This window comes from Onychomys torridus, chromosome 4 (genome assembly GCF_903995425.1).
Source record: "Onychomys torridus chromosome 4, mOncTor1.1, whole genome shotgun sequence".
NCBI lineage: Eukaryota > Metazoa > Chordata > Mammalia > Rodentia > Cricetidae > Onychomys > Onychomys torridus.
This window is the reverse complement of record NC_050446.1, coordinates 94,680,140-94,696,285: the sequence shown is the minus strand read 5'-3', so window position 1 is coordinate 94,696,285 and position 16,146 is coordinate 94,680,140. Positions and strand designations below refer to the sequence as shown.

The 16,146-nt window shown below is 42.7% G+C and overlaps 1 protein-coding gene across 4 annotated transcripts in view; it reads right to left on the bottom strand.

Moving 5' to 3' along the window:
- Ganc (glucosidase alpha, neutral C) overlaps positions 1 to 16,146 on the bottom strand; it is a 55,382-nt gene that overhangs the window by 35,241 nt on the left and 3,995 nt on the right. For 2 of the 4 annotated variants that reach the window (XM_036183014.1, XM_036183011.1), the window contains exons 3-7: positions 14,918 to 15,026; positions 8,312 to 8,439; positions 4,864 to 5,046; positions 3,433 to 3,478; positions 894 to 960 (exon numbers count right to left, since the gene is read on the bottom strand). In XM_036183014.1, coding sequence (XP_036038907.1) covers positions 894 to 960; positions 3,433 to 3,478; positions 4,864 to 5,046; positions 8,312 to 8,439; positions 14,918 to 15,026 — 533 coding nt within the window. Of the gene's footprint in view, positions 1 to 893; positions 961 to 3,432; positions 3,479 to 4,863; positions 5,047 to 6,071; positions 6,151 to 7,182; positions 7,426 to 8,311; positions 8,440 to 14,917; positions 15,027 to 16,146 lie in introns of those variants that run through there. The other 2 variants (XM_036183012.1, XM_036183013.1) reach the window with 2 other exon arrangements.

Genomic DNA, 16,146 nt, shown 5'->3' with positions numbered 1-16,146 from the left:
GAGTAGAGAGAGCTGAACTTGCCCCGACCGACCAATGCTGTGCACTGACTTTGATAGCAAGATGCTGTGATGTCGGAGATTGGCGGATGTATGTGTATATAGAAGTGAGTGTTCTACATAATGTACATGTATGGAAAGCTCTGCTCACCTACTCGTTATGCTGCCTGAGCCGCATGCTGAAGCTCCTTTTCCCCTGACACCGAGCACACTTAATCTTGGCTGGATGAGTTTGTGCTTCTCTTCTGCCTGATAAGCTTCCTGCCACCTTGTCTGTGGCTCTCTGCAGGAACTCTTTCAGAAGAGCAGCAGGAAGGCTTTCCGAGATCCTCAATGTATGACATCTCATGACTGGGATATGTGAGCTCATCCTCCCAACCATACTGCTAAGCTGGTGAGAAATGTCCTAGATAAGCAGGTAGCACCTGAGACAATGAGGAGGAGGTCTAAAAACACTGAGCTTTACTAGCTAAAGCTGTTAGAGCAGATGAGCTGTATAACTTGGGTTCTCATCACTTGGGTCTCATGAAAGTAGAATGTGGAATTATAGCTGTCTGGTTTACTCACAGAGCCAGCAATGTGCCCTTTCCTGAGACCACAAGCTGCACGTGGCCCACGTAGCTCTCTCATTCTTCCATAAGGTGTGTGCAATTACTTCTCTGTTGCAATGTATTACTGAAGAATAGGAAGCCCTACCCGGGGATTTTTGTTCACCTTACAGAAGTTACTGGCTCAAGGAGTTTGTTTGTTTGTTTATGGTATTGGGGACTGAACCCAGGGCAACCCCACATTAGCCAAGTACTCTATCACTGAACTGTACCCCAAGCCCTCAAATGACATAAATATTTAGCTATTTTGGAATGGTCTAGTTTAATATTATATCTTTAACAATTTACCATTAGCTTTGACATCCACAAATTTTCCAAATTTCTCTTCCCACAGGCCTAGGTCCTCTTGATTTTCCTAATCACATAAAAAGGAGATTAAAATGAGCTTATAAACTGCAACAAATGTGGTTACCATAATAGTATATCTTATTTGGATTATTAAGAGTGAGGTACTCCAAGATGGCTCAGCAGGTAAAGGCCCTTGCCTCCTAATAATGCAAGCTTGACAACATAAATTCCATACCTGGAACCCACATAAGAGTGGCCTACACACTTGCTCCCACACATGCATCATATACATTTTTACTATCATTATTAATAAAAAATTTAAGACAGAAAATGCAGGGTGTGTTAGCACATGCCTTAAATCCCAGCACTTGGGAAGCAGAGGCTGGTAGATCTCTGTAAATTCAAAGCCAGCCTTGTCTACATAGTAAGTTAGGACTACATCCTGAGACTCTGTCTCAAAAAAAAAAAAAAAAAAAGACTGAAAAATGAGTCCATACTTTTGAAGATTAGTTTATAATGGATATTTAATAAATCAAATTTGTGTCTTCTACAAAGTCAATACTCATTCTTACGAATCTTTTTTTTCTGTGTTAAAATATGCAACATACACTTTGTCTTTCAACCATTTCCAAGTATGCAAACCAGTGTCACCAAGAACATTTGCTCTGTGGTATGATAATGAGCATCCTCAACCATCCAGCTCCACAAGTTTTTCATTGGCCTAAACTGGACTTCCCTACTAAATAATAACTCTCTGTTTCTCCCTCTCTGCATCCCTGGCAAAAACCATTCTATTTTCCACTCTAGGAATTCGCCTACAGTCACCTCATGAAGTGGAATCATATGGCATTGATTCTTTTGTGGCTGGCTCACTTCACAGGCCGTCTTCAGGTCTTATTCATTTTGTAGCACACGTCAGAACTTCATTTTTAAGGCAAATACAATTTCATTGTATGCATGGATCCCATTCTGGTTTTGTCACATGTTTCTTCCTCCTATGGTTACTGTGACCAGTGCTGCAAAGCCCTCCCTTCTGGGTACATACAAGAAGAGGGACTACTGGGTCATACTGCAGTTCCATGTTTAATGTTTTGAAGAACTGATACATTACTTGTCATAAACATCTTCATATGAACTAAAATATGATGGTGTTTTGAAAAATGCAGGCTTTGCAAATAAAAGAAGTAAAAGGAAAAAATTTTTTCCTGGCTTTTCGAGACAGGGTTTCTCTGTGTAGCCCTGGCTGTCCTGGTACTTACTATGTAGACCAGGCTGGCCTCAGACTCATGGAGATCCACCTGCCTCTGCCTCCCAAGTTCTGGGATTAGAGGTGTGCGCTACCACCACCCGGTTAAAAGAAAAAATTTTCATGTGAACATATGAGATAAAACAATGAGAATCTAATAACTTAAGTCAGTTCTAATTTTTTCCTCACACTTATTTATTTACTTATTTACGTGTCTGAGGGGTACATAAGCCACAGTGCATATGTAAAGGTCAAAGGACAGCCCACAAGAATTAGCTCTCTCCTTCTACCAGGTGGGTTCTGAGGGCTGAACTCCGGCTATAACGTGGCAGCACCCGCTGGGCCATCTTGCTGGCCCAGCTTAGGTGCATTCTGAGAGACCAGAGCAGATGCTTGATTTCACTGAGTTTCCTTTACTATCAGGTGTGTGTCGGTGATGGTTTGAGACGTCAGAGAGATGGGAAGGTTGGCAGGCAGAGAGCATAAGTAGGAGGAGAAATCCAGGCTCGAGAAAAGGAGGAGGAGGAGAAGGAGAGGGACGTGCCTGGGCCGGACGCCAGGCAGATGTCAGCCAGGCAGATGTCAGCCAGGCAGATGTCAGCCAGGCAGATGTCAGCCAGGCAGATGTCAGCCAGGCAGATGTCAGCCAGGCAGATGTCAGCCAGGCAGATGTCAGCCAGGCAGATGTCAGCCAGGCAGATGTCAGCCAGGCAGATGTCAGCCAGGCAGATGTCAGCCAGGCAGAGGGGAGAAGCAGTGAAAGTAAGAGACACAGAGGAAAGAACGGCAGAAAGCCTGAGGCAAAAGGTAGGTGAAGAGAAACGGGATCATTTAAGTTACAAAGCTAACCAGAAATAAGAGCTAAGATAAGGCCAAGCATTCATAACTAATAAGAGCCCCCGTGTCTTGGTTTGGCAGCAGGTTGGTGGCCCAAAAGAAAGCCTGCTACACGAGCTGAATTAGCAAGTTCTGAGTTCAGGTGAGAGACTGCTATATAATGTGGAGAGTGATCGAAAACGACACCTGGTGTCTGCTTCTGGCCTTCACATATGCATGCAGGTACACCCATGTACACGTATGCACAGATATGTACATACCACACCCACGTACACAAACACACAAAAAGACTTCGAGTTCTAGATTGTCTGTTCTTCATAACTCAGCCAAAATAATCTTTTAAAAACAGAAGTGAGGCCATTTATCCCTATGTTTAAAACCTTCTTTGTTCTTAGGGTAAACTGGAAAAGGCGGGCTTAAAAGAAGGTCAAGGGTAACTTGCTAGATCTCAATTACCTGAGAGGTGTCAGCGGCAGGACTCTCCTTGTTGCCTTTGGTAGGTCTGTTTAAACACAGGTAAAGTTAGTTCAGCCAATGGGGAAGACTGGCAGGATTTAATGCAGTAACAAAGATTCTCATTTCCAAGTCTTCATAAATTCTATCCTTTAATTTATTAAATAGGATATCATTATAGGCCTGGCATGGCGACACATAACTAATCCAAGAATTTAGAGGGCTAAGGCAGAGTATCAGAAGTTCATAGTCATGGTTGCTTGCATAGTAACTTCAAGGCCAGTCTAAGCTTCAAGGCCTTGTTTCAAAAAAAAAAAAAAAAAAAAAAGGAAAGTAGGAGCAGCAAAATGGCTCAGTGGGCAAAGTGCTTGCTGTCAAGATGGGGATGCTCTGGAAGAGAGGGTTCTCCCATTTTCACCAGGTGTTGGGTTAAAATCTCCCAGTGTATACTTGCTGTTTTTTATCATCAGAATAAGTGATTATGTGGTCCACAGAAAACATTTTGCATTATTTATTTCCACACAATAACTTTTTTTAAGTTGCAACTTTTTGTTTTGTTTTGTTTTGTTTTTGTTTTTGTCTTTTGAGACAGGGTTTCTCTGTGTAGCTTTGCACCTTTCCTGGATCTTGCTCTGTAGACCAGGCTGGCCTCGAACTCACAGAGATCCGCCTGCCTCTGCCTCCTGAGTGCTGGGACTAAAGGCATATGCCACCACAGCCCAGTGAGTTGCAACTTATTTTTATTTTGAAATGTTAGCATTGGAAAAATCTGACTATTTATCATAAAAGTAATATGTCCTCATTGTGGGAAAGTTAAGAAGTAGTGAAAAGAAGGGAAAATAGAGATACCTAAAATGCCAACTACTCGGTCATCATCATATAGATAGTCTTTCTATTGGTTACTTTTCTACTGCAGTGATAAAACATGATGACCAGGGTTTGGGTGTAGGATTCCGGAGCGGGTGAGAGTCCCTGAGGTCAGAGTGGAGGCAGCACTCGACAGACACGACAACAAGAGCAGGAGCTGAGGGCTACAGCTTGATCCACAAGCGGGAAGCAGAAAGTGAACCAGGGATGGCGTGTGTCCTTTTACTCTCCAAGCCTGGTTCCGGTCACATCCTTCCTCCAGCAAGGCTAGACCTCCTAAGCCTCCTCAAACACCACCACCAATTGGACCAATTATTCAAATGCCGGAGACCATGGGGACATCCTACTCCAACCACAGCATTCTTCAACTTTTTCTTTTTAAACTGAGAAACACTAAAATTAGCATAACAAAAATTTATTACACAAGCTCTTTGATACCTTTAAAATCTTAGTGTGTGTGTGTGTGGGGGGGGAGAAAGCTCAGTCAGCAAGGCAGGAGGAGCAGGGTTTGAGGTGGCTGGTTTTGTTTAGGTGGGTCCTCAAGGGTCAAGAGATGTATACAAATACCTTTGCCTGTGAGGAATCTGTAGGTGCTCAAAGTATAACTGGCCCAGGGAGTTGATGCTGATCACAGCCTCATTCTCAGACACCAAGTCTATTTTGAATGGGTTTGCTGAGATGTGACACTTCAGATCTCCTTTTCCATCTGTCAGTATCAAGCTATCGGCATCCCCTGAGCATGAGACCAGCCTGGACAATGAAACAGAAGAGAAAAATAAACTGCTACAGGTTTACACAAGTCTATGTGATCTGTAACTCAGTGTTGGCCAGCAAATAAGTCTTCCTGGGACAGAGAATAGGTAAGGTCCACAGTAGGGCGCCATCATGGAGGAAAGAAAAGAGCTTAGACAGAACATAACTCTACCACATACTTCATAACCACAGGTAACAAAGTTATTCAACCTTTCTATGACTAATTATTTACCTACAAAATATAAATAAAATTAAAAACTAATAGAATTTTTGGAAAAAAATTAAGTGAAATCATACATTCAAAGTAATTGGTACAGGTTGGAAATGCAAACAAATGTTCATCATCATCATCATCATTTCTGTCTATAATGTCTAGTAACACTTGGGCACACAGAATCTAAATATTCTTTTGTTTTTATTTATTTTTCGAGACAGGGTTTCTCTGTGTAGCTTTGCGCCTTTCCTGGAACTCACTTTGTAGCCCAGGCTGGCTTCACACTCACAGAGATCCTCCTGCCTCTGCCTCCCAAGTGCTGGGATTACAGGCGTGCGCCACCACTGCCCGGCCAGAATCTAGATATTCTTATTTATTTTTAATTTTTAAATTACATATTACAATTTTATTTTGTGTGCCATGTGTGTATGTGTAGGGGCATGTGTGGGCCACAGTGTGTGTGTGGAGGTGAGAGGACAGCTTGCAGGAGCCGAGGACCAAACTCAGGTCATTAGAAGTAGAGGCAGACTTGTTTCTGCTGAACCATCTCACTGGCGCTATGGAAATCTCATACTTCTTCAGGCAGTTGACTCTTCTCATGAGCTTGGCCGTAACGGGCTCTCTAGAGGTTTGCAGGCAGTCAAGGCTGGTAACTATAAGGCCTAAGGAACACAGAAACCCTTTTGCAAAGTCCATCTCAGCCGAGGTGTAGTCAATGCTCAGGCCTGGCAGGGACGGTGAAGGAACAGGAAGGCAACAGAGGGGTGCTCAGCGGTCAAGGGTGATCACTGCTGTGGAGAGGACTCACATCTGGCAGATCACAGCTGTCTGTAATTCCAGCTCTAGGAGATTGGACCTCATTTTCTGCCCTCTTCAGACATCCACACCTGTGAAGTGTGAGTGCACATAAGAAACATTCCCAGCAGGAACAGCAAGAGTGGGGGTGGTGTCTCTGCTGGAATGGAAGGCTCAATGAAGTTTGGATATTTAGAATAACTTTGCTGTGAATGCCCTAAGTCACGGAGCTGAGTGGGCTGTGAACTCAGCTTATGATTTAATTCAGCAACCTGAGATATAAAATCTGAGTCTGCATTTGCAGCTGTAGAGACTCTGTAGCTACATAAGACATGAGACAGTCATAGAAACTAAGTAGTTTCCTAGCAGTGCTATTGTTAGAGACTGAGACTGTTGTTGCATGCCATTAAATGCTTCAGAGAGGCTCAGAGGCTTGCATTCTGAGGGCCGGTCACAAGGGGCCATATTCCTACCACTTGATTTGCTTTCAGTAAGCCCCTTATTTCGGTTGACTATCAGCAGAACTAACCACGAACGCAGAATGCTGTGGTCTATTCCTCCTTGTATCAGTTTGCTGGGTTATCATAACAAATTACCACAGGCCGGGTTGTTCGAATAGCAGCTTACTTTCTCACAGTTCTGGACAGCTAAGACCAAGGTGTTAGCAGGTTGGTTTGTTACAAGGCCTGTCTCCACGGCTTGCAGACGGTTGCCTTGTCACTATAAGTGTCCCTGTGCATGCGTCACCCTAGTTTCCTCATCTTATAGGACAGCAGTCATGATGTGGTAGGGCCCACTATTATGTTCCCAGTTTAACCTAACTATCGCTTTATTATATCTCTATCTCTAAATACAGTTGTGTTCTGAGGTCCTGGGGATGAGGGCTTCAGCATATGAATTTGGGGGACAGGGAGACATAATTCTGCTCACAACACTGGTATTCTATCCTTTAATGGTAGCCAGATTTTCACTGCCTTCACTGTCAGCTAGGTCAGCTAGTTAATCTCATACCCATGGTCAGTTGCTTATACCCACTTCTGATATCAACTACTGTGTCAACCAGGACTTGACTGTCAAGAATAGAAACAGTTTTGGCTATTTGAAGTAGAAAATACATAACTTACCAAAGGGAACTGGTTGTCTATAACATCATTAGGAGGGTTTAGGCAGTAGGGTTCAGGCGAGCTCTGCAGTAAAGCTCTCAAGCACAAAATGGGAAAAATGGACAGTTAGTGAGCTTCTATCTCAGCTAGTCAGAAGGCTGAGAAATCAGAAGTCACTGTGGCTGTTGCCTGGCTCCAGGATCATGCCATCTTAGCTGTAACATGAAGATTAGGGACCTGAGGCCCTAACTAGTGGCCTTATAGCTGTCAACAGCTGCCAGATCTAGAGAAGCACAACAGTACAGAACAGTTTTGTTACATACACATAAAGAGCAAAAGTGAATCACATCTGAAACTCTAGCTAGGCTGCTTTCAAAGTTTCAGTTACGTTGGTAGCTCAAGGTCCCCTAGAAAGTAGTTGGCACCGAAGTAGAACTAACGGCGACACCTATCACACAACATTTATACAGTCTTTACTATCTATTGACAACTGTGGTTTTCTGGAGGAAAATAAAGCATCTGTCTTAACCTTACATCCTTTCACTGACAGAGCAACAGGAGCTGCCAGGCAAAGCAACTCATGCTTTACCGGAATGTCTGCGGAGAACTGATGGAAACTTTGCAGGTACTTGAAAAATACTTTCATCCCTAGAGATTTTTTTTTTTAACCTAGATACTGATCATTAATTTATCTCTGGCTCTACATAAAATTAAGTGTTAGGCTTCTGAGAATATCCTTAATTAAAAGTGAGTCCATCTAGCTCCATAAATCACTGGGAGAGTTAGTGTATTAGATCTCTTGAGTCATGGTGCTAATCTGAGTGGGCAAATTAAATAGCTTCTCTTCTGCTTGGTTCCAAACTCTGCCTAATAAACTTTTCTTTTCTTTTTTTTTTTTTTTGGTGAGAAACAGAGCAGGCCCAAATTTCTGTCTCTCCTCATTCGGAGGTACAAAACAGTTTTGGAATGGGAAATAAAGAAAAACAGAATAGGTAACATAGAAAATTTATAAACGTATCCCAAATGATTGGCTATCAACCCTGTAATTAGCTGATTATAACTTTGAACACACAGAATAGGGGGGTGCATTCAAGATCTGATTAAAGAATATGCTGAGGTTGTACATAATGGACCCTGCCCCTCAGCTTACCTTACAGTTCCTAGCTTGCTGGTGATGACATCAGGAACTTCATATCTTGGTTTCAGTGGGGTTTCTTCATTGATTTTAAGTCTGAAAATGTTTTTCTCTATACCATAAACTTCAGCCAGAAGAGGAGTCTGGGAGTAGAGATGTGAGATTAGCTTTGACAGGTTACCTCAGTGATAATCTATTCTGATAGTCAAATCACAATAATTAGGAAAGCATTTGTTTAAATTATTATAGGCCAAGCAAATTGGAGAATGCTGGCGATAAAAAGGACACGTCCCAAATCTATGCTTGTACTTGCTTGATTATGGCTGTAGCACAAGAAATATCTTCTGTGTGTCTGTGGCTAGGTAAGTGTATGCTTATCCAAACCAGGATAATTGAACTGGATAATTGCATAAGCTGCAATCAGACTTGAAAAAATTGGGACGTATGACCAGGCACAGATGTCCTAAGAGTTTAGGCATTAAATTCAGTGTTACCAGGCTCCAGGTGAATGAAACAGGCTCAGGAAAAGAACTGGGAAAAATGATGATCTTTACAGTTCTTAAGCATGGATGAAATGAGGGTCACTGAACTAAAATCAACAGATTTTTTTACAGCCAGGAAAAATAATAGGTTTCTAGGGAACTTTTTCATGGGGCTGGGAAATTTATGTAAAAATTTCCAAGAGGGATGGAAACAACACAGAACTACAAAGAGAGTAAACCTGAAAAATAAAATTCAAAACAAGAGCAGAAGCCACAGGAACAGAAATGGCTGGATTTGGGTCACAAAATGAAGCACCTAGATCAGAGGATGACTTTAAGACAAGTCTTTAGCCAGTGTATCATACTAGTCTACTGCAAATTCTTCATGAAGCATGCTGCTGAGCTTTGGTTATATACAGGCACTGACATTGTTATTGTCTGCTGTGATGTAGGCTCAGCGGGAAAGGTCACATGATGTAGTGTAAGACATGACGTGGGAAACTCAGAAGACAGGCGCACTGAAAACCAGGCAGCATTTGAAAAGCCACGTGACTGGAACCTTGCTTCTGGACTATAGGAGCAGTCAGAGCACAGTGTCGGCAATACTGTCCTGAGGAGCTACCCGCTAGTGTTGTGGCTGCAGGTGCATTCAAGTCATCCTAATACAGGACTGTTACAGAACTGATTATAATTTCTGCTTACATGCTTACTTTTTCGCAAATCTGAGTTGTCCTGGGCATGCCATTAGAACCCCAACATTTGAAAACCCCCAAATACAAACAGAGCTGAAACTCAAATTATCTATTCTCTTCCAATAGACATATAGTTTCATGGTTCTTTTTAATTCAACTAGCATTTATTTATTTTATATGTAATGTTGTGACCACTGAACTCCTTGAGGGGTTGCAATTTAGAGAAGATGATACCTACAAAAAATTTACAAAAAGCTGAGATGGAAGTACGAATACAGATTTAGTGGCAGAACAGGTAGGAGAGTACTTAGGTGTGCAGGGTGAGGAAGGCCTGTGAGTACTAATGTGTGCAGGGTGAAGAAGGCCCAGGAGTACTAATGTGTGCAGGGTGAGGAAGGCCCGGGAGTACTAATGTGTGCAGGGTGAAGAAGGCCCGGGAGTACTAATGTGTGCAGGGTGAGGAAGGCCCGGGAGTACTAATGTGTGCAGGGTGAGGAAGGCCCGGGAGTACTAATGTGTACAGGTGAGGAAGGCCTGGGAATACTAACGTGTGCAGGGTTAGAAGGCCGGGGAGTACTAATGTGTGCAGGGTGAAGAAGGCCTGGGAGTACTAATGTGTGCAGGGTGAAGAAGGCCTGGGAAGTCTGGGGGGGGCACTTAAAGAGGGCCTTCAGGAGTTGGTAGGAGAACACGTTAGGTTTCTACTCCTGTGATGAACACCTCCACAGAAGAAAAGAGTTTGTTTTACATTGCATCGTACAGTCTACAATGAATGAGGTCAGAGCAGAAACTTGGGCCAGGAGCTGATGTGGATGTCATAGAGGAGTGCTGCTTACTGGCTTGCTCAGCCTGCTTTCTTATAGAAAGAGCCAGGACTACCAGCCCAGGGATGGCACCACCCACAGACAGCTGAGTTCTCCGACATCAATCATTAATCAAGAACATGCCCCACAACACAGGCTAATCCAATGGAGGCTCACTTTCAATGGAAGCTCTTTCTCGACCCAGATGACCCTGGCTCAGAGTTTTCCTAACGTTTTCCGCCTATGAGTTAAATACCATGAAATAATGTTAAGAATGTAAACAGAATAAAACAAAATAGAAAAATGAAACCCTGGGCCTTTATTGTAAGCAACCTCTAGTGTTTTTGTTTGTTTTTTTCTTTAAATAAGCTAAGTGAGTTGTTGGGCGCTCAATAACTGTCTAACCTTTCCCCTGTGCCCAACTGTCCTTTAGTGCAAGGTTTCTTCCTTGGGCAGCTGTCACTATGGCACACCGGCTGCCTTAAACAGTCCATGAAAGATTTTGTGGAAACTATATCCCAGCTGCAGAGAACACTGCAACCAAGACGCTGCTGAAGCCACACACTTCTGCTTCAACAGGCCTTGCTCTAGTGTGGAAACCTTCTTGTGAGCTTATGACAAGCCTTGATGGTCACCAGATGAGCTTGCCTACAGCTTCTCCGGAGGGCTGCTCTAGATCTTGTAATAGAAGTCCTCAAGTAGGTCAGGAGGAGGAATAGTACCTCCTTGTAACTCAGCAAAAACCCTGAGCAGTGCTTATGCAATACCTTTCATTGGTGGGAATAGAAACTGCTATGATTAGTGGCATGACAACCTGAGCCCAAGCATGCCATACTCCTTTTCTAGATAGACAATTAAGCGTTTTTCCAGATTATTGGTTTGTGTATTATATCATGTTATTTATTTCGCTATATTTTTTTAGAAGCTCTCAGCTATCTGTGATAACCGTAAGCATCGATTCTGTCTGGAGAACAATGGTGACCTCCTTTAGCCCATTTCCAGAGGGCAATTAGCCTATTCAGGTTTGGCTCTGTTTGGCCAGTTCCTAATTAACTGCTTGTTGCCTGCTCAAGATGAACACTACTTGCTAAAGAGCAGCTTGCTGAGGAGGTGGCTAATTGGCAAAGTCTCATTTTAATCCTGCTTAGATGAAGAGGCAAGGAGTAACTTCATACAGAGGCTTAGAGATATACTTGGATCCTCAAAGAAGCAGCTAGAAGCATTTCTTGTGACTGCAAAAGGAAGTAAAAATGTTTACAAAATGTCTACCCAGATCGGCAGAGAACACCAAAGTTAGCAAAAAGTCTAGTACTGTCAGCCTTGCTGGCACGGCAGAAGACAGCATGCATTTCCCTGTGCAGGCACCACAAGACCAGCTCTCTGCTGCTCAGCCCGTGCCACATCTTCATTCAAAAAGCTGGTAACAGTAGGAGGGAAAAAAATCAAACCTGAACAGTATTTGAAAGCGAACACTTTCCTAATCATTTTTCCTTAATTTTTTCTTCTAACAGCTTCATTATTGAACATTTACTTGTATATTTACAAATGTACTATTTTTGACTGCTTGTAAGAGCTCACGGGGGCAGTCCTCAGGATGGAATTACTGCCTTTATAAGAAAAGAACAGAGTTTGCTTTGCTTGTGTTGTTCAGTCATGTGGGATCAAGATGGCCATCTGCAAACCAGGAAGAGGGCCATTTCCTGATGTGAATGTTGGTACCTTGGAAACTAAGAAATACATCTGTTGTTTAAGTCACTTGGTCTATGGTATCTTGTTATGTAGCTAAAGCAAACTAAGATAATATTAATAATAAAACTTGATTCTGTTTCTTAGTTGCTTATTAGGAGTGGCTCTGGGGAAAGGAATTGGATTTCAAGAATGACAAGTAGTCAAAACTTGAAGTCAATCGTTTAAGGCTTTAAAAGTGTGGGGGTAGGCAGCTGGGCAGGCAGGCACAGGAGCTCCTGGTTTGTCAGAATCTGCCTCTGCGGTGTAATTTGAGAACTGCAGCTGTGAGATGAATATGATCCTCTTGGATTTTAGACTCTATCTCTCTGAACCTGAAAGAAAAAAGCTATCATCCTTATCAGGTGCACAGATACATGCAGCTTGCTTTATTTCTTTTTCTTTTTTTTTTTTTTTTTTGGTTTTTTGAGACAAGGTTTCTCTGTGTAGCTTTGCGCCTTTCCGGGATCTTGCTTAGTAGACCAGGCTGGCCTTGAACTCACAAATATCCGCCTGCCTCTGCCTCCCGAGTGCTGGGATTACAGGCGTACGCCACCACCGCACGGCCATGCAGCTTGTTTTAAATCCCTGGACCACACTGATACCTGATGTGCAATCTCCTTAATACATTTGTCTCAGCCTAGAAATAACCTTTGACCCTGTTCCTATGCAATGAGGTGGCTATAAAGTACAGACAACTTCTCAAAATAATTATTATCTTCACTGTCTATTAAACCAACAGAGGACATGGTATCCTAAATCCCTACTAGTTAGCTCAATTTTACACATCACTCGGAAATTAAAATGGAATCAAGCAGAATTTCAGAGTGACTTTTTAAAAGATACATTTGCTTGAGATTAGAGTACACAGATTCCTATCCAGCTTTGATATTTAGGTATTTCCAATTCCGAATGTGGAATGTTTTAAGTATTTACAAAGTTCTCAGTCCTGAGGGCTTTGGTGCTAACATTTCAGATGATTTGTTCTTTCTCGATGGACCTCCTGGTTCCCTTCTGAGCTGTGTGCTGTCTTGTGTTGAGATCCATTCTCTGGGGCCCTCTGCACTGTAAAGTCTTCTTTTTGGAGGACTTCCAGATCTGTTGGCTCTGGCTGGTACCTGACTGGGATTGCCTTGTATTTCCAAAGAGGAAAAACGAACTCTTAAGAACTAAGGAGGCACGTGCAGGAGCCTGGCGCTAACCGCACTGGTGGTGCCAAGCTGTACTGAGGACTGAATTTTGGTTTATTGCTGGTATTTGAAGTAAGTCTCCTCATTTTCTTTCATTTTCTTTGCCTCGGCATCTTTATGACAGTGGATTGTTCAAGAGGGTCTATGTGCTAAGTCTCCCCAAGGATGGGTAAGGATTTTATTTCCAGATCATGGCCTCTACAACTTGCTGCAGTCAGACAAAATGAAGAGAAGAAGCAAAATGAGAAAATTATCAAAAAAAAAAAAAAAGGACAAAGTTCCTGACATCTGGTGGTAAGCCCAAAGATTCCTGGAAAGTCTCTTGTGGGCTCACTAAATTTTGAGAGTCAAGTTTGCTGAACACTAATAGTTTCTAAATTAAGGTCTTAGAGGACCCTCCTCCGACATTGTGGGATAGTTTTGATCCTGTTTTCTGTTTCCTCAGTAAAGCATTACAAAGCAGGGGCTGAGGCAGTCCCAAGGAGATTTCACACAACTTTCAGCTGAAAGTTGATGTCTGAGAACTGGAAATGGTGAGGCAGTGAGTGGAGTTTGAAACAGGTTCCACTCTGTAAGTGGTTAGTGGACCCAGACCACAGTCTTAATGAACTATGTTTCTGTCTCAAGAGACACCAGTCAATTCATTTTGGTTTGAGAGGCTCTGGAAGCTGAAGAGCCTTAGAAGGTGGATCAGTACTGAAAGCAGGGGCTGGAGTGGAGCAGCAGGTGGCTTGTGCAGACTCACCTTCTGTCCAGCTCAAAACACTTCTATAACTGACCCATCTTTGCGACACAGATGAGGTAGTGTGATGAACTGAAAGGTGAAAGAAAAGTCCTTAAGATATCCTACTGTATGTAATTCCTTTACTTTGTAGGGACTATGGGGATTGGCTCGGGAAACAGATCAGAGGCAGAATACTCATAACTTGGGTTTTCTATTACATAATTCTATTTGTTCCTTGGCAACCTAAATTTTGAAATTTGGACATTTGCTAAATCTGCCCCTTTGTTCAGGCTTCATGAGAAACAGACCAGGACACTACAGTGCCAGAAAGTATACGGATCTTTCATAGAATCTGTCAAAGACATAAAAATACAGCCATGTCACACTGGGCAAGTGTCTTCCTAGATTTCACTTTCCTTACTTGATAATTTGGGACAATAATAGAATATGTCTCAGATGCATTATGAAAAGGCGTTAAGAGAAAATAACACATGTAAAACCTCTAGAAAAACATGTGATACACAGGCGATCTCTCTGTCAATATTCACATCACTATGAAGGTGGGATCAGATAGGTACTGTGGCAGAAACATGTAATCCTGGCACTTGGAATGTAGGGGAAGGAGATCAGGAGTTAGAAAAACCTCAGTAGAGGTTAATTAATATAGGATCAGTGTGTGTATGTGTATGTATGTATGTGTGTATATATATATATATATGAAAACAGATCATATTTCTTCTCTAACAAAGTTCTTCTGAGGCATAGATAGTTTAAATTAGCTGTTATAGAAATAATTTGCTTGGTGGTGGTAGCACAGGCCTTTAATCCCAGAACTCACAAGGCAGAGGCAGATGGATATCTGAGTTCAAGGCCAGCCTGGTCTACAGAGCTAGTTCTTGGACAGCCAGAGCTACACAGAGAAACCCTGTCTTGAAAACCAAAACCAAAAACTGTATACAATTCAACCGCAATAAATAAAAAAAGTAAATCGCTCTTCCAACTCACCTTGGTTGCGTCACTGACGATTGGGAACCTGGTGCTGTCCTGTTCTGTTGTGACTGAGCCTAACAATGCCTGGTAGGTGGCTTTCTTGGAGAGCTGCTGTTTCTGTCGTCTACAGATACAGAGTATTGTGCTGGTTAGTTTTGTCAACTTGACCTAAACTAGAGTCGCTTGGAAAGGGCTTCCATGAGAAGATGCCTCCATCAGACTGGCCTGGAGGAAAGTCTGTGGGAGCTTTTTCTTGATTAACTATTTGTGTGAGAGGGTCCAGCCCACTGTGGGTGACACCACAGGTGACATAAGGGAGGTAGCTGAGCAAACCAGGAGGAGCGCCCTCTATGGCCTCTGCTTCAGGTCCTGCCTCTAGGTCCCTGCCCTGACTTCTCTCAGTGATGAGCTGTGATTGGGAGGTCAGAAGACAAAATTAACCCTTTCCTCCCGGGCGGCCTTTGGTCATGGTCTTTAATCACAGCAAGAAAAAGCCAACTAGCGCAAGGATACAGGTCTATGAGAAGTGCGTGTGACCTGTCTGCGTCTAAGAGACCACAGCATCATGTCAATGTCAGCAAGATTCACTCTCACAGTAAGTGACTGGCATAGACAGTACTGACACTCTTCTAAAGTACCAAGAATACATTACTAGAGGTCTAATAAAATTATCGCTAGAATAATATTAATTTCAACATAATACTGCTCAAGAGTGGCATCTCGTCTCCTTTGTTGAGAAAGTGGGGCAAGTTTCTTTCTTTTGAATGTGTATGTGTGTGGACATGGACAGGCGACTATATAGGTACATGTCCATGTGAGTGGGGGCCAGAAAACAACCGCAGGTATCGGTCCTTAGGGACTGTCCATCTTTTTATTTTTAAGTCAGTGTCTCTTACTAGCATGGGGTTAGGCAAGTAGGCTAGGCTGGCCATCCAGCAGGGCCTACAAGCCTGCTTGTCTCTGCCTCCCCAGTGCTGGGATTGCAAGTGCCCATGACTTGGTTGGCTTACAATAGGTTCTAGGGATTAAATTTAGGGCTTCTTGCAAGTACTTTACCTACTAAGCCATTCCCCATCCCAAACCTTTTTTTATGAACTTAAACTTCCTCCTCCTTTTCATGAAATGGAACTTTAGTAGTAATTCAACAGATTCTAGTGGAAATTCAGTGTGGGCTTAACAAGGTGATTGGGCATTTACTACCTCCCTCTAAGGTAACTGTTTTGAGTTAAAAATGGCATCATTGT